The following is a 15,242-nucleotide window of genomic DNA, read 5'->3' on the forward strand; positions in this document are numbered from 1 at the left end:
CACCTTGAACTCCTTGGAGAAGGTGGGATATAAATGCAATAATTAAATAAATTCAGATTTTAAAAGTAAATGTATTGGTTATGTTAGGTCGTATCAAAGTTATACTCAGTGTAGACCTACTGAAATGAATGGGCTTCAGCTAGACATGTCTATTCATTTACATGGCTCTCCTCTTGAGTAGGATTAATGTTTAGTCTTGTATTATTTTTAATGTTCTTGTAAGCTCCCTTAGAAAGCTTTGTTGTTGCGTGGCATATAAAAACGAGTCAGCAGGTAACACTAGGAGTTTGTGGAGTAATTGTTTTGTTTGTTACTATGCTATGCATTTTTGTCTTTTTATATTGTAAAGCACCTAGTGATCCGCAGATGAAGGGTGGTATAGAATTATTTTTTAATGGTTTCTTAAACCATGGTTTATTTGATCACCTGCATCCTACCTAAACTATGGTTTGCTTACTGTCAACAAACCGCAATTTGTTGCTGGCTCACAAACCTTAGGTAAAGGTAAAGGGACCCCTGACCATTAGGCCCAGTTGTGACCGACTCTGGAGTTGCAGCGCTCATCTCGCTTTATTGGCCGAGGGAGCTGGCGTGCAGCTTCCGGGTCATGTGGCCAGCATGACTAAGCCACTTCTGGCGAATCAGAGCAGTGCACGGAAACGCCGTTTACCTTCCTGCCAGAGTGGTACCTATTTATCTGCTTGCACTTTGAAGTGCTTTCGAACTGCTAGGTTGGCAGGAGCAGGAACTGAGCAACGGAAGCTCACCCCGTCACGGGGATTCAAACTACTGACCTTCTGATCAGCAAGTCCTAGGCTCTGTGGTTTAACCCACAGCGCCACCCGCTAACAAACCTTAACTTGCTTTAATTGTAGCTTGGCATTATGGGTGAACCTGGCACCCACCCTTAACTATGGTTTGTTTGGCCAGACACATTAGTAGCCATCAGTAGCCTCATTCTCCATTAATTTGTTCAATTCTCTTTCAAAGTCATCCAAGTTGGTGGCCATCTCTGCCTCCTATGCGAGTAAGTTCCATAGTTTAACTCTGCACTGCTTAAAAAAGTACCTTCCATGTGAAGACTCTCTCAAACACATATGCACTCATTTTTTTTAAACAACTAAAGTTTATTGAAATATCTCCAGTAAAAATAAAGAAATAATTTCCCCCACCCCACCCCGCACACACACATAGCTTGAAGCATCCACAGTATTACAGATGCTTTTTACGATGCTGGCTACATGTAGAGGAATGTGATGCTGCATTTCGGCTAGGTCAGGGGCTGAGGAAGCAGTAGCCATTGAGAAACTGTTGGACTCCTATCCTGCTGGAGCCCAACTTATCAGCCCCTGCAGGCAGTACAGCTAGTGGTTGGGGGGTGGTAGTGTGAACTGTAGTCCAGCCTCATTGGGAGGGCCACAGGATAACAAATGATACCAAGATTCTTAAGTAAAAGTTCTCATTGTTTCCACAGTCCCCCCTTTTCTATTTGGTATGGAATTTGTAATGGAATCTCACACTGGAAAAAAAAAACACATTGGGGAGGCTAGATCCCTGAAAAGAAAGGACCATCACTGCCTCGCCACTTTCCCTCTCCAATCACCCCTCCAGTTCCAGCAGTCTCTGACGCGTCTCCAGCACAATCTTCTCCATCACCTCTGGCTTGAGAAGGTCCTTGATCTGCTTTTTTTTTTTTTAAAAAAAAGTTGAATTAGCATGCAAAGAAGATCACAACACACAGCACAGACGGTTCAGGAACAATTTGTAGTCAATCTAAACCCGCCCTACAGCTTTTTAGAATGCTTTTGTTTGAGCAGGAAGAAGCTGGCTGATCTGTAATGTACAGCACTGATCTGTGATGTCTCCAACTCTCTCTCTCTCTCTCTCACCCCCCCCCCAGCAGCTTTGCAATTGTTTTAAAAGTACTTGTAGGTTTGGGGATATTTCTCACCACCAGAACTTTCAAGGAAAAGGATAAATGGATAAGACAACATGTGCTTCAATCAAAATCTTCATAAAAGCGAATAACACGTCTGATGGCTTACTGGTGTACACCTGCAAACTGCTCACAGTAGAAGCTGGGCTCACATCACTGGCAAAAAATATTCTCACATCCGTTGTTAAAGAGATTGTGTTTGTCTTCAGTCATCATTCATGAACAGCAGTGTAACGGCAAATTCAGTAGTGCAGGATCCCTTCCAGATACTGAGAGCCGCACCCCATTCTAACATTATACTCACACTAAGATTGTGTAAGAAAGGGGGTTGGGGAAGAGAGACTGCTTGAGTTTTGGAAGTCACACCTTTACGGCTTGCATTAATAACTGAAGAGGAAGTAGTGTCCTATAGATATACAAGGGGCCAACTCATTGGTGGGGAGAAATGGACAACCCATTTCATTACAGGAAAACATTATGGCCTGTGGAAGCCAGCAAAGTGTGTGCACGTGTGGATGCCTAGCCAAGCCAGCCTGCCACCACCCCTGCCACCCTTCCACAGCCCAGAACAAAGAGCAGCAATTGGATACATCACCTCATGAGAAAGGGAGGCCTCGTAGCAGTAGAGGATGCTGGTGTCATAGAGCATCTGTTTCTGCTCTGCCAGAGCCACAACGCAGTTCCGGAGTCGGGAAATCACTTCACGGTCAGACAAGGGCACTGGCTAAAAGGGGGAAGTAAGGAACCCACACGAAGTCAGCGGCCATTGTCTCAGGAGCAACAATGGAGGATGGTGAAGGAAGAACCCCACGTTCACACACGCAACACCAAGCCGCAGTTAAAACAAACCCAAGGTTTGTAACCCAAAGAATGGTTGCAGACTGTAGTTTGCTGGCAACAACAAGCCATAGTTAAGGCGCCAATCAGAGTTCACACATAACACTAAGTCAGTCAATCCACAAGTGGGTGGTGGAATTACCTGGGGTGGGAAGGAACAGGAACTAAAAGGCAGGGGAGGTACTGAAGGCATACAGATCTATCCGACTTTGAAAAGCTGGTGTCACTGAATCATATTCACCAATTTTGTTGAATTAATGAAATTAAATGGTTTTAATTAGATTTTGAATAAATGTGCAATTAACTGTTACTGTTTTGAACTTTGTTAATATTTTCTTTAGTGGGTCATGCAAACTGCTATTCTGAATACAGTGGTGCGTTGCAAGACGAAATTAATTCGTTCTGCGAGTTTTTTCGCCTTGCGAATTTTTCGTCTTGCGAAGCACGGTCAAGTCGCAACTGCACCTCTTCAAGCGGTTTAAGAAAAAGGAAACAAATTTGCAAGACATTTTCGTCTTGCGAAGCAAGCCCATAGGGAAATTCGTCTTGCGAAGCAACTCAAAAAACGAAAAACTCTTTCGTCTTGCGAGTTTTTCGTCTTCCGAGGCGTTCGTCTTGCGAGGTACCACTGTAATGCTTTTCACAGGGTAGTAGGCGGGGGCGGGCCGGGTGTTTATAGAATCAAGGTGACAGGGGTCTGAAAAAGTTGGGGAACCACTGTGCTAACCTGTGGTGTAACAAACTATGGTTTAGGGATACGTGTTGACCATACAAGTGTGATGTGAAAGACTTTAGACCTAACGTGAACAGGAGAGAAAGCAAAAGACAGCCTCTAGTGAGGAACATTAGTTCTGGTGAACTGTCAGTTCAGGTACAACAGCAGTCTATAAGACACCAGAAGACGAAATTGTGGACGTATTGTGAATGAAGCTAAATGTTGGAAGATTCAGGACAGATAAAAGAAAGTTCTTCTTTACTCAGTGCGTAGTTAAACTGTCAAACCCGTTCCCACAGGAGAAGGTGATGGCCACCAACTTGGATGGTTTTAAAAGAAGATAAGACAAATTAATGGAGAAGACTATCAATGGGTATTAGTCACAATGGCTACAAGCTATGCTCTTCCTCCACAGTTGGAGGCAGCAATGCTTCTGAACCACTTACTGGAAACCACAGGGAGAGTGCTATTGCACTCAGGACCTGCTTCCAGGCTTCCCAAAGGCATCTGCTCAATCACTGTGAGAACAGGATGCTGGACTAGATGAGCAATTGGCTTGACCCAGCAGGCTCTTCTCATGTTCTTAACTAGATAGGAGGCTGAACCTCAAAACACGTCCAGCACCACTGCTCATCCCTTACCTTGAGGGGTGGATCAAGTGGAACAGGAGAATGCCAAGATTTGGCTGCAGGCTACCAGTTGCAAACACCTAGTAAATAGCTTATTCATTCAACTCCAGCCACGGGCTTTTGAGGACCCTTTGTCTGCTGCGTTCCCAAGGCCTGTTGGCTCACCTCCAGGTTGGTGATGAATCCCCCAGCCTCCTCATTCTTCTGTTTGGGCGTTGGGTAGATCCAAATGAACCCATTGTTGCCAAGGATAACAGAAGCCCCACAAGTCAAGTCATGGAAATGGGTCTTCTGCCGCTTCACGAGGGAAGGGGACACCTGGACGAGCACACCTTGGCCAAGCTGGAGAGACAAAGATGCAGACCTGAAGTCAGCATAGAGCAGTCAGGATGGGAAGGTGGTGGTTAATGCACCAAGGATGCAGGAGGAAAGCTCCAATGTGCTGGAAGATCGCAAAGTGTGTTGTAGTGGTTAGCATGTCACACTAGGACTTTGGAGGCCACATGAAGCTCCCTGGCTCACCTTGATTCAGGACAGATAAAAGGAAGTCCTTCTTCACCCAGCGCATAGGTTAAATATGGAACTCCCTCCCACGGGAGTCAGTGATGGCCACCAACATGGATGGCTTTGAAAAGGATTGGACAGATTCATGGAGGAGATGGCTATCAATCGCTACTAGCCACGATGGCTATGTTCCACCTGCACGGCCAGAGATAGTAACCAGTTACTGGAAGGAGGAGAGGGTGTTACGAACAAGATGCTGACTACATGGGACACTGGTCTGATCCGGCAGGGTCATCTTATATTCTTGGCCCAATCACTGTTTCTCACCTTTACCTACCTCACAGGGTTGTTGTGAGAATTAAATGAGGACTAGGGCCTGGGAGAGACCAGGGTTTAAATTCCCACTGGGCCATGAAGCTCTTTGGGTGACCTTGGGCCAGTCTTCCCTCTCAGCCTATAACTTACCTCACAGGGCCATGAGAATTAAATGAGGAGGGAGAGAATCATGTATGCCACTTTGAGCTCCTTGGAAAAAAAGGTGGGATATACATGTACAGACATTAAGTCTTGAATGCAGTCATCCAAATGGCATCAAAACAAACCTGGAAAATCTTTTACATTACAGATTCAGCTCACATCTACAGAATATACAATCTAAAGCACTGCGGTAATTTCTCTGGTAATTGTTTTTACAAATTTTCGCTAAAGTTTGTTAAGGAAGGAAGGAAATATATAAGGAAATACCTTACAGAGTGGTTGTTAAGGGTTACAGAGAACATGGATTGCTTTCAAAGTACTATTGGAATACCAACTAATTATTTAAGATCCCAGGAAGCAATTAATGTGAGCACAAGCTCTGGAACAGAGCCTAACAGAGAAAGAACTCTGTTAATAGAAGCAGAGAATGCAGGTGATATGTAGGTACAGGACCCTACATTGCTTACTGAGAAAGTTAAACATACCTTGATCATGGGGCTACCAAAAAGATTTAAAAATCCATCCCTAGAGTAATAGCAAAGGCTTAATCAAGTCAGCCCATTTTAGCAGTTATTCCTCACCGCATTTTTTAATCCAGTTTGCTGTCCTTTCACCCTTTATTCCATAATCACACTTTTCCTTTCATCTTTTAAGTAAATGCTAATCCCCCAAAGTGGGTGGGTGGGCAGGATAATCCTCAATTGCAACCTACTCCCTGGCAGGGACCCTCCCTTCGCTTTTATCCCAAGATGGGGAAAGCAAAGACTGTAAGAAATTCCCAACCTCATAAAGCCCTAAATCTGAGCCCCAGGACTCAGAAAGAAAGAAAGAGGAAGTTTTCCTGTAAATGTAATAATCACTTACGCTGAGCAGGTGTTGCAATTTCCAAAAAAAAAAAAAAAAGGTAGGAGGGCTTTATGGTCTCAGAATCACAGCCCCAGGAAGATCAAAGTTCAGAGCCCAAAAACTGGGGAGTAGATTCTCACAATATTCTAATTGGGGAACTTGATCTCTTCATCTCCTCAGGCTGCCTTCTGCAGGGAATTAAAAGCACCTGGCAAGGACATGCCCTGTCCTAGGAGCAAAAGCCAGTGGAGCAATCATCTGATCCCAAGAGCAAGCATTGAACGAAGGACCCCACTGATTTCAGGTGCCATATACAATGCATTTGCCAGTACGGTATCTCTGCAGCCCAGCTGAGCCTTCTAAGAATGTAAGAGCATAAGAAGAGCCTGCTAGATCTGGCCAATGGCCCATTTAGTCCAGCATCTTCTTCTCACAGTGGCCAACCAGATGCTGGTGGGAAGGAAACTTGCAAGCAGGATTCGAGCACAAAAGCAACTCTCCTCTCCTGTGGTTTCCAGCAACTGGCACTCAGAAGAATTACTGAGCCTGACTGTGGAGGCAGAGAATCATGGCTAGCAGCCTTTGATAGTCCTCTCCACCATAGCTTTGTTTAATCCTCTTTTAAAGCCTGGCACATGTTCCGGGACATGTCCAGTTTTTTCTGTGGCACACGACAGGCAGAATGACTTCACCACACAGAGAGGAGCAAGCAAGTAAAGCTGACCCACCTTTCCGTATTTCAGACTCCGTGTGTGCAGCGATACAGCCCCATCAGAGAACACCGCTTGGACTTCTGCCTGTCAGGATCGCTTAAGGAAATCAGCCAATTTTGTACAGGCATTTGCTGACGGGGAGTAGGGAGTAGGGAATGCCTCTTCTTAGCTTAGGGAAAGAGAACCTATGGCAGATAGTGTTGGATTTGCCCAACTCCCATCAACCGCAGCCAGTACGGCCAATGGTCCAGAGGCGTCCAACAACAGAGGGCGGTTATCAGATTTTTCACTGCCCTTGGCTTCCCCCTAGCCAAGTACTAGAGTATGGATACACTGATAAGGTCCCCTTCCTGCAGGTAATCTCGCATTGCCAGTTCATCCTCTGCTGATCTCCGCCTCTGAAAAACATGCAGGCGCACCCATTAAAGGAAGCAAAATTAGCAGGGCTGTCATTCATTTATATAGGTCTTAAGTCAGTTGAACTTAATACTGAGTCAGACACTAGGTCCATCTCTCTCAGTATTGCCTACACTGACTGGCAGTGGCTCTCCAGGGGTTTGAGGCAGGGGGATCTCTCCCATCCTTATGTGGGGATGCTGTCGGGGATTGAACCTGAGATCTTCGGCAGGCAAAGCAGGCGCTCTACCACTGAGCTGTGACCGTTTCTCGTACAAGTAAAAATTCCAGTACTCATGATTCTGATTTAAATACGAATATAGGAAGCTGCCTTATACCAAAGTCAGACACTGACTGGCAGCGGCTCTCCAGGGTTTCACACAGGGAGTATCTCCCAGCCCTGTGTGGTGATGCCACTGGGAACTGAACCTGGGAACCTTCTGCTGGAAAAGCATGTGCTCTACCACTGAGCCAAAAGTTATTTCCCCTAAATGCAATAAGAGTGCCTCTGAGCATACGCCTGATATCAAACAGGCAGCAAAATCACAACATACACACTAACCATTACTAGGAGTATTATTCTCTGTGTGCTCAGGAGTTGGAAATGGAGCCCTTGCTTATGTGAGGGCCCAATAAGCCTGCTAGGGTGTCTTTAGATAAAACACCCAAGGCTTCCTAGCTGATGCAGCTTTGGGAGGGCACTCACCAGCTCCCCTCCTGGAAGATTCATGGATGAAAGGAGCAAGACAGAATCCAGCCTGGAATTGGTCTCGACTTTCCACCGTTTCTGCTGAACCTAAAAAGGAAAAAAACATTTTCTTAAGTACTTGTTAAAGTCAAGAGATTTCTCTTCAATGGAGCATGGCAAGAGGAAGATCAGCCTGGCCCAATCCACTGACCCAAGAACCAAGAGTGCCTCGATTGTGTGCAGGTATGTTATTACCATGTTATGTTTTTACAGAGGAGGGGCACCTTTTTCACCTCAAGGGCTGCACTATCTCAGGGAGAGATTCTTGGGGGCTGCACACCAGTTGAGGGTGGGGCCAGAGGCAAAAGCCCACACAGAAAGCTTTCTTTGTCCAACCAAGGGAGAGATGTAGTCACAACTCAAGGACATGATCCAGCTAGGCAAGAGCACTTGAGGAAGGCTTGGTAGAGTGTGCAGCCTCGTGAGAGCCCCGAGGGCCTAACAGAGAGACCTAGAGGGCCGCCTCAGATTCCCCATGACAAACCATAAACTACCTTGATGACCATTTGAGCATTTTCCTCTCGACATGTTTTCTCTCATTAAATACTTTTAAAATACAAAAGTTGGTATGTTGTGTATGTTTCAAATCTGGGGTAAGGATGCTGTGTGGTCTGCCCCTAAGATGCTGTTGGACTCCAGCTTCCATCAGTCCCTGCAGCCAGCATGCCAACGGACCAGAGTTGAAGTCCAGCAACGTCCAGAGAGGTGCAGGTTCTCCACCTTCACCTTAAAAAAAAAAGGGATAGCCTCAGTACCTCTGTGATTCGTCCAACCACAATATCACCAACTTCGCCATTGTATCTGCAAGGAAAATAAAACAAAGACAACTCTCAAAAAGATGGTTCTTTGGTAACCTGAATTCTCTTGACTGAAAGGCTAGGAACCTGTATACTTCCCTTGCCCCCAACTGTTATTCTCAACAGTCCACCTAAAGGCAGCAAGACCAGTGGTCAGGATTGATGGTGCAAGTTGGGGAAGCAAATGAAATCATTTTTAGAATCAAGGAAAGCATCTGAAACCAAATATTCACTGGGAGCGTAAATGCATATTGTTTTTTAAAAGGGTCACCAATTGCTGCGTAAGCCCACGTCAACATCAAAAACGTAATGCTGCACCCACATTGCATGTGTTTTTGTTCTTGCTCCTTCTGGGTAGTTCGCCACCCTGACCTCAGCTCTCATCTGCGGCTCAAGAAGCTATCAGCATGAGACAGCGGCCACACACCAGGAGCAGCTTCAACTGGCCAGCTAAACCAGGAGTGGGTAGCCAATGAATTTCAAACCCTTGGTGAATTAGAGACTCCCCCCTGCATGTGAAGACAGGCTGCAGCGGATTGAGTAGACCAATCGTGGGTCCAACAGTCAAGAAGGAAGTTTCTGCACGTGCTGTAGAGGGATATGAGGGGCATATGAGGCTCATCAACTTGGGAAGGTAGCCCATCTAGGAAAAGAAAACTCTGATCCTAAATCGCCACTTGTGCCTAGCAAGCCAAAACGCCAGGATCATGTGCCCTGTCTTGTCCACCAACCTGCTGCAGGTCAATGACTCACAGAAGACGGACATCACTGACTGTGAGCTGAAAACACTCAACACTCATGTTGCCACTCTACAGGAAACCAGACTCACTTTGAATGGCTGCCTCTGAGAGAAGAACTACATATTCTTCTGGCAAGGAGGGCATCCAAAAGAGCCAACTATTGACTGTGTCTTCCGCATGACAGATAAACTAGCCAACAAGTTTTCTTCATCTTGTATTTTTATGTTGTGAACTGTCCTGAGGGCTACAGATGAAGGGTGGTATACAAGCTACAATTCCCAGTGTTAAACCACTCTGGGAATCGCGGCTCCCTGAAGGGAATAGAGGGGTCCCCTAACAACTCTCGGCACCCTGAACAAACTGCAGTTCCCAGGACTCTTTGGGAGAAGCTATGACTGTTTAAAGGGGTGCAATACTGCTATAAATGCATCATGCAAATGAGGTTTATGACAGCTACTCTTCTGGAACCTCTTACCTTGTTTTCAAAGCTTTCACACAGATCAGCTTGTTCACCCTGTCCACAACACCAGCCACAGAGGCAATGAGCTTCTCGCCTCCCAGGTATGTCCCATGGCCTCTACCAGAGAATAGGAAAAATAAATGGTCTGGCACACAACTCTGTAGATTATTTTAAAAACATAAGAATTTGATCATTGCTCATCTGTGCATTATACTGTCCTCACTCTGCTTCGATATATAGAATGCAACTACAAAATTTAGGCTATCTAGTTTAGAGTAATAAGAGGAATGAAGGGTTCTCTCTCCTGCCCTGCCCTGGTCACTCATCTGTCCACAAGGTTGTCTCACCTATGGCAACTACCAGGCAAGTGTTTGAAGACAGTTATAGAATAGCATATGGTGTGAAGGAAGCTGGTAGTCCTCCTGCAGCTGCTGCCACCGCCTTCACCTCTCAGAATTCTAGAATCTAGGATCATCCAATGAACTGAACTAGATTCTGGGGAATTGCTGCAGCTTAGTGAGTAGAGCACATGCTTTGCATGCAGAAGGTCCCAAGTTCAATCTCTGATGGCATCTCCAGGTAGGACTGAGAAGAGACCCCCTGCCTGAAACCCTGTAGTCGGTGTAGATGATATTGAATGAGATGGATCATTGCTCTGGCTAGGCTTAGGGTAGTTTCCTGTGATTGTCATAGATACACTTTTTTCACACATGTAACAGATGTCTGGAATTCAATGTCACAAGCTGAGGCCCCGCTGGCTTCAATGACTTTAAAAAGGGGGTTCAGACAAAATTAATGGAGGAGTATATCAGCAATGATCCTGATTTCCTGGTTTATCTTTTGTAGATTGCCTTGAGGCTTCTTTTTCCACAGTCAAGCAGGGTACATATCGTGTGCAATAAATAAAATAAATAAATAAAAGTGATTGCTCCATCACCGCCGCCAAGCTCTTCTCCCCTATTATTTTACTGTTAGTATTATTATTATTTACTAAACCTGCTAGCCACTTTTATCCAGCCCAGGGCAGCCCTAAGTGACTTGCAACCAACTAACCTGTAAACCAACAGTGCCTCTGAGAGCACGTGGTTTAATATCTAAGCAGCACCGAAGCCAGCATCGTTCTGCACATGCTCAGGGGTACTCTTGGCTGCTCAGGTTCAGGGGAGCCGATTAAGTCCCAAGAATAGGGCTGGTGGCAGGAGCGCGTGTCCCCCTCGCTTGCCCCATAACACGCGCACAAACACGGCAGGTATTTTACGGAGCAACCAGCTACCCACGTGGGTGCTTCCATGAGAAGGAGCCTGCCTGCCCGCCTTCCCTTCACCTCATGTATCCTGGGTCGGTGGTGATGGTGTCCCCCGGGGCCACCAGGTCCTTGTCCCGCTCGCCCGCCTCGCGGGAGAAGCTCTGAGCCAGGCGAGGGCGGGGAACCGGGAGCCGCACTTCCACAGATGTCGCCGGGGCCGGTGCTGCTGCTGCAGCTTCCGCCATCTTGACTGCTGGCACGCGGTCGCGCGATTTCCCGAAACGCTGCCTCCGGTTCCGCCGTTTTAACTCCTGGCACGCCCGCGTGGAGCGGGAGCGACATGCGTGGAGTAAGAGGGGTGGAGGTTGGCGAGTCAACATTAATCACTTCCGGTAGTCATTCGACAACATCTCTCTCTCCCCCCCCCATTTGAATTTACAGTACGTAACTTAATCCCATGTTTAACCAGTTCCCCTGCTGCTGCACACACGTGTGAATGGGTTGTATGTATCCAACCAGGTTTTGCTCTGAATATGTCTACGGGGGTAATGCGTTCAAATGGACCAAACTTAGGTCCATTCCGCCATCATGGACTTATATTCAGCTAAGTCCCGTTGAAGTGAATAGGCATAGCTAGCTGAGGTTCATTGATTTCAGTGGGCCTTCTTTGAGTGTAGAGAAGTTTAAAATTAGCAATATACAGTAAATAGATTTGAAAAACAGTTAAAATACAGTACTGTATTTGTATGCTAGGTTTGGGATCCGGAAGTTTCATCTACTTTCATGGACCAGGAGACTGTGTCCCCTTTGGCGGTAGAGGCATTCAAAGCGAGGGTTGCCCAGAGAAGCGTGGCTGAGCAGCCATGATGGATTCTGGCGACATCGGGCGAAAGCGCTTTCACGTTTGGTCATACGAGAGGAAAAGGGTCTGAGCAGGTTTTGTGTGCCTTTGAAATATGCTTCTCTGGCGCCCTCTTCTGTCCACGTGTGTTATCTTTAAAAAGCAACAGCCCCTAAATATCACATTCAAATACAGTGGTACCTCGCAAGATGATATTAATTCGTTCCGCGAGTTTTTTCTTCTTGCGAGTTTTTTGTCTTGTGAAGCACGGTTTCCCATAGGAATGCATTGAAAATCAATTAATGCGTTCCTATGGAAACCGCCTTCAGACCAGGTCCGGGGACAGTCTGTCCCCCGACCTCTTCTGAAGGCTGGGGAGGGGGGGGACAAGGGCTTTTCTTCCCCCCGCCAGCCTTCAGAAGGCTGTTCTGAAGGCTGGCAGTGGGAAGAAAAGCCCTTCTCCCCACCTCCCGCCCCGCAAGCTCCGGGGACAGGAGGGCTTTGCTGCCGCCCGCCAGCATTTTAAAAGCCCCTGGGACAGCGGAGACTTCTCCGCTGTCCCGGGGCGATTTTAAAATGCTGGCGGGCGGCAGCGAAGCCTCCGCTGTCCCGGGGGCTTTTAACATGCTGGGGGTCGGCAGCGAAGGCTTTGCTGCCGACCCCCAGCATTTTAAGATCGCCCCGGGACAGCGGAGAAGTCTCCGCTGTCCCGGGAAGGCAGGCGGGGGGGAGCAAAGACTTTTGCCCCCCGCTGGCCTTCAGAAGAGGTCCAGGACCTCTTCTGAAGGCCGGCGGTGGGCGAAAGTCTTTGCTCCCGACCGCCAGCATTTTAAAAGAGGTCCCCGGAGATTTCCCTATGGGCTTTCTTCTTGCGAAGCAAGCCCATAGGGAAATTCGTCTGGCGAAGCACCTCGAAAAACGGAAAACTCTTTCTTCTTGCGAGTTTTCCGTCTAGCGAGGCATTCGTCTTGCGGGGTACCACTGTATCGCTGTCTCTTCTCCTAACCTACTTCAGGGGATTGTTGTGAGGATAAAATACAGTGGTACCTCTGGATACAAACGCGATCCGTTCCAGAGCCCCATTCGCATCCTGAAGTAAATGTAAGATGTGACTGCGTGTGCGCAGGTCGTATTTCACCGCTTCCGTGCATGCGCGTGACATCATTTTGACGTCTGCGCATGCGCAAGCGGCGAAACCCGGAAGTAACGCACTCCGTTACTTCCAGGTCGCCGCGGAGCACAACCCGAAAATATTCATCCCGAAGCTACTTTAACCCAAGGTATTACTGTAGGGAAGAGGAGAACCTTGTGTGCCACTTTGAGCTTCTTGGTGAGAGTGTGGATGCCATGATGATGACGATGATGATGATGATGATGATGATATTGTGCTCAGGTCCTGCTTCTGGGTTTTATTATAATGGGCATCTGGGTGGCCACTGTGAGCCAGGGGCTCTGACTTGGACCCCAGATATGGGTGCCTAGCGAGGCCGTATCATGACATCATGACATCACGTGTGCTGTGACATCATAACATCAAATTATGTCCCCCTCCCGGAAGCGGAGAAGTGTGAGGCCTAGAACACTGCTTTCAAGGCCCCAATACTTCCAAGACCCTGCAAGGTCTCAGACAGGAACTCCGAGACCTCATGAGAAACTGGAGGTCTCATCTGAGGCCTTGCAGGGCCTTGAAAGTGTCATCCTAGGACCAATGGGGCCTCCAATGTCACTTCCGGTTCCTCACAAGGAATGGAAGTGGTGTCAGAGGCCCTGTGAGGCCTAGGATGCCGCTTCCAAGCCCCCCCCCCCGCCCGGATTTTTTGTGGGTTCCCAGGCACCCAGGGCCCCTTGGAGTTAGTGCCAGTGCTGTGAATAAAGGCATAGGGTCCCTTGTGCCCTTCACAAGGAGCTGTATTTGTAAAGGTAAAGGGACCCCTGACAGTTAAGTCCAGTCACGAACGACTCTGGGGTTGCGGCACTCATTTCGCTTTACTGGCCGAGGGAGTGGGCGTTTGTCCGCTCTGCAGAGAGTTTTTCTCTGTGTCCCGTGTGACCCCTTCAAAAAAAATAATCACTTTACCGCTGTTATAAAAATTCTAAGGTCCCAAATATAAAATAAGCGTTCATAAATGTACAAGGCAAACACATACCGTATTTTTCACTCTATAAGACGCACCAGACCACAAGATGCACCTAGTTTTTGGAGGAGGAAAACAAGAAAAAAAATATTCTGAATCTCAGAAGCCAGAACAACAAGAGAGATCGTTGTGCAGCGAAAGCAGCAATCCCTCTTGCTGTTCTGGCTTCTGGGATAGCTGCAGAGCCTGCATTCGCTCCATAAGACGCACACACATTTCCCCTTACTTTTTAGGAGGGAAAAAGTGAGTCTTATAGAGCAAAAAATATGGTACATAAGTATATAAGCCACTTGTCTGAAATAGTACAGGAAAGCAATCCTGAAGTCATTTTGACTCTCCCAAACCATTTTGACTCTCCAAAATTGACCTCTGCAAGGAGGAAGGAAATGGGAAATCCTCTCCATTGTCTTTTGCTTACTTGTCTTAAGGGTGTATTTGTGTATGAATAGAGTGAGCCTGTGACCTGGATTCAGGAATTAAAGTATTTACCATCACAAAAGAATGGCCAGGCTGCCCAGGCAAAGCAATCAGTGACCATTGTCAGGTATCCTGGCAGACAGGATTTCTGCTGTAGACCGCCTACTTCTGTGATGTATGTATGATGTTTTTTGGGGTAGTCTTGAGCTACAGGGTGGGCAATTTCAAAAGTCTTTATAAGGGCTTGCGTACCATTGTTCAGAGTTCCTTCTCCCTCCTGCGTGTGGTGAGTGGGGACCCTGTTGCAACAGTTTAATAAAGATCAGGCTTACTAGCTGTTTTGCTTCTCAATATTCTCTGGTTGGCCTCTGTTATTTTCTCCTACAGATAGGGAACCCACTTAAGGACTCTATATGGGCTCTTGGATACTCCATAAGGGAGAAGGAGCAGGGTTGTTGCTTTTTTTATAACACCACACTAGGCGGGAGCCTAGTTGGGTCCCCCAGGAAGTAGGGAGTTTGAGGGCTGCACACTCACACACAAAATTTGGGAGAAGTTAAAAGCAGTTGGTAGCGGGCATGAATAGGATGGCAGAGGCAGCACCAGTTGTCCCATCTCCCAACCTCAGCCCCAATCTCATTTTCTTCTGAGGTGATTATCATCCAGACAATCTGCCTCCTATGCCTCTTGCTTACCCTCCAACATTTCCCCGCTCAAAATAGGGATGTCCTAACTAAGCACAAACAGGACATTGTGGGATCAAATCAGAAACCAGGGTGGCTTCTGAAAATCCAGGACTGTCCCT

At 47.1% G+C, this 15,242-nt stretch overlaps 1 protein-coding gene across 4 annotated transcripts; it reads right to left on the reverse strand.

Annotated features, from left to right (window-relative positions):
- Positions 1–1,124: 1,124 nt before the first annotated feature.
- On the reverse strand, positions 1,125–11,457 carry EXOSC2 (exosome component 2). Of its 4 annotated transcripts, none has more exons than XM_053373996.1 (9): positions 11,076–11,401; positions 9,814–9,915; positions 8,557–8,602; positions 7,760–7,849; positions 6,990–7,055; positions 6,673–6,741; positions 4,283–4,459; positions 2,532–2,660; positions 1,125–1,680 (listed from the first exon to the last, which is right to left on the reverse strand). In XM_053373996.1, exons 1-9 carry the CDS (start codon positions 11,384–11,386, stop codon positions 1,600–1,602), a joined length of 1,071 nt encoding a protein of 356 aa, XP_053229971.1. In that variant the 5' UTR covers positions 11,387–11,401; the 3' UTR covers positions 1,125–1,599. The 4 variants fall into 4 exon arrangements, with proteins under 4 accessions (XP_053229971.1, XP_053229970.1, XP_053229973.1 ...); XM_053373995.1 differs by having other exon boundaries at positions 1,126–1,683; XM_053373998.1 differs by having other exon boundaries at positions 1,127–1,680; positions 11,123–11,457.
- Between the last annotated feature and the right edge of the window lie 3,785 nt (positions 11,458–15,242).

The sequence above is a fragment of the Podarcis raffonei genome, chromosome Z (genome assembly GCF_027172205.1).
Source record: "Podarcis raffonei isolate rPodRaf1 chromosome Z, rPodRaf1.pri, whole genome shotgun sequence".
NCBI classification, from domain to species: Eukaryota; Metazoa; Chordata; class Lepidosauria; order Squamata; family Lacertidae; genus Podarcis; species Podarcis raffonei.

What these genes read in the sequence shown, in the direction of transcription:
- EXOSC2 (XM_053373995.1), bottom strand. Translation starts at nt 11,386, where the DNA reads ATGTCGCTCCCGCTCCACGCGGGCGTGCCAGGAGTTAAAACGGCGGAA. An exon ending in CTTCTCATGGAAGCACCCAC is followed by an intron (nt 9,916 to 11,075) that starts GTGGGTAGCTGG and finishes ATTCTCTGGTAG; the next exon opens with AGGCCATGGGACATACCTGG. An exon ending in AGGAAGGGGACCTTATCAGT is followed by an intron (nt 6,742 to 6,989) that starts GTATCCATACTC and finishes CGATCCTGACAG; the next exon opens with GCAGAAGTCCAAGCGGTGTT.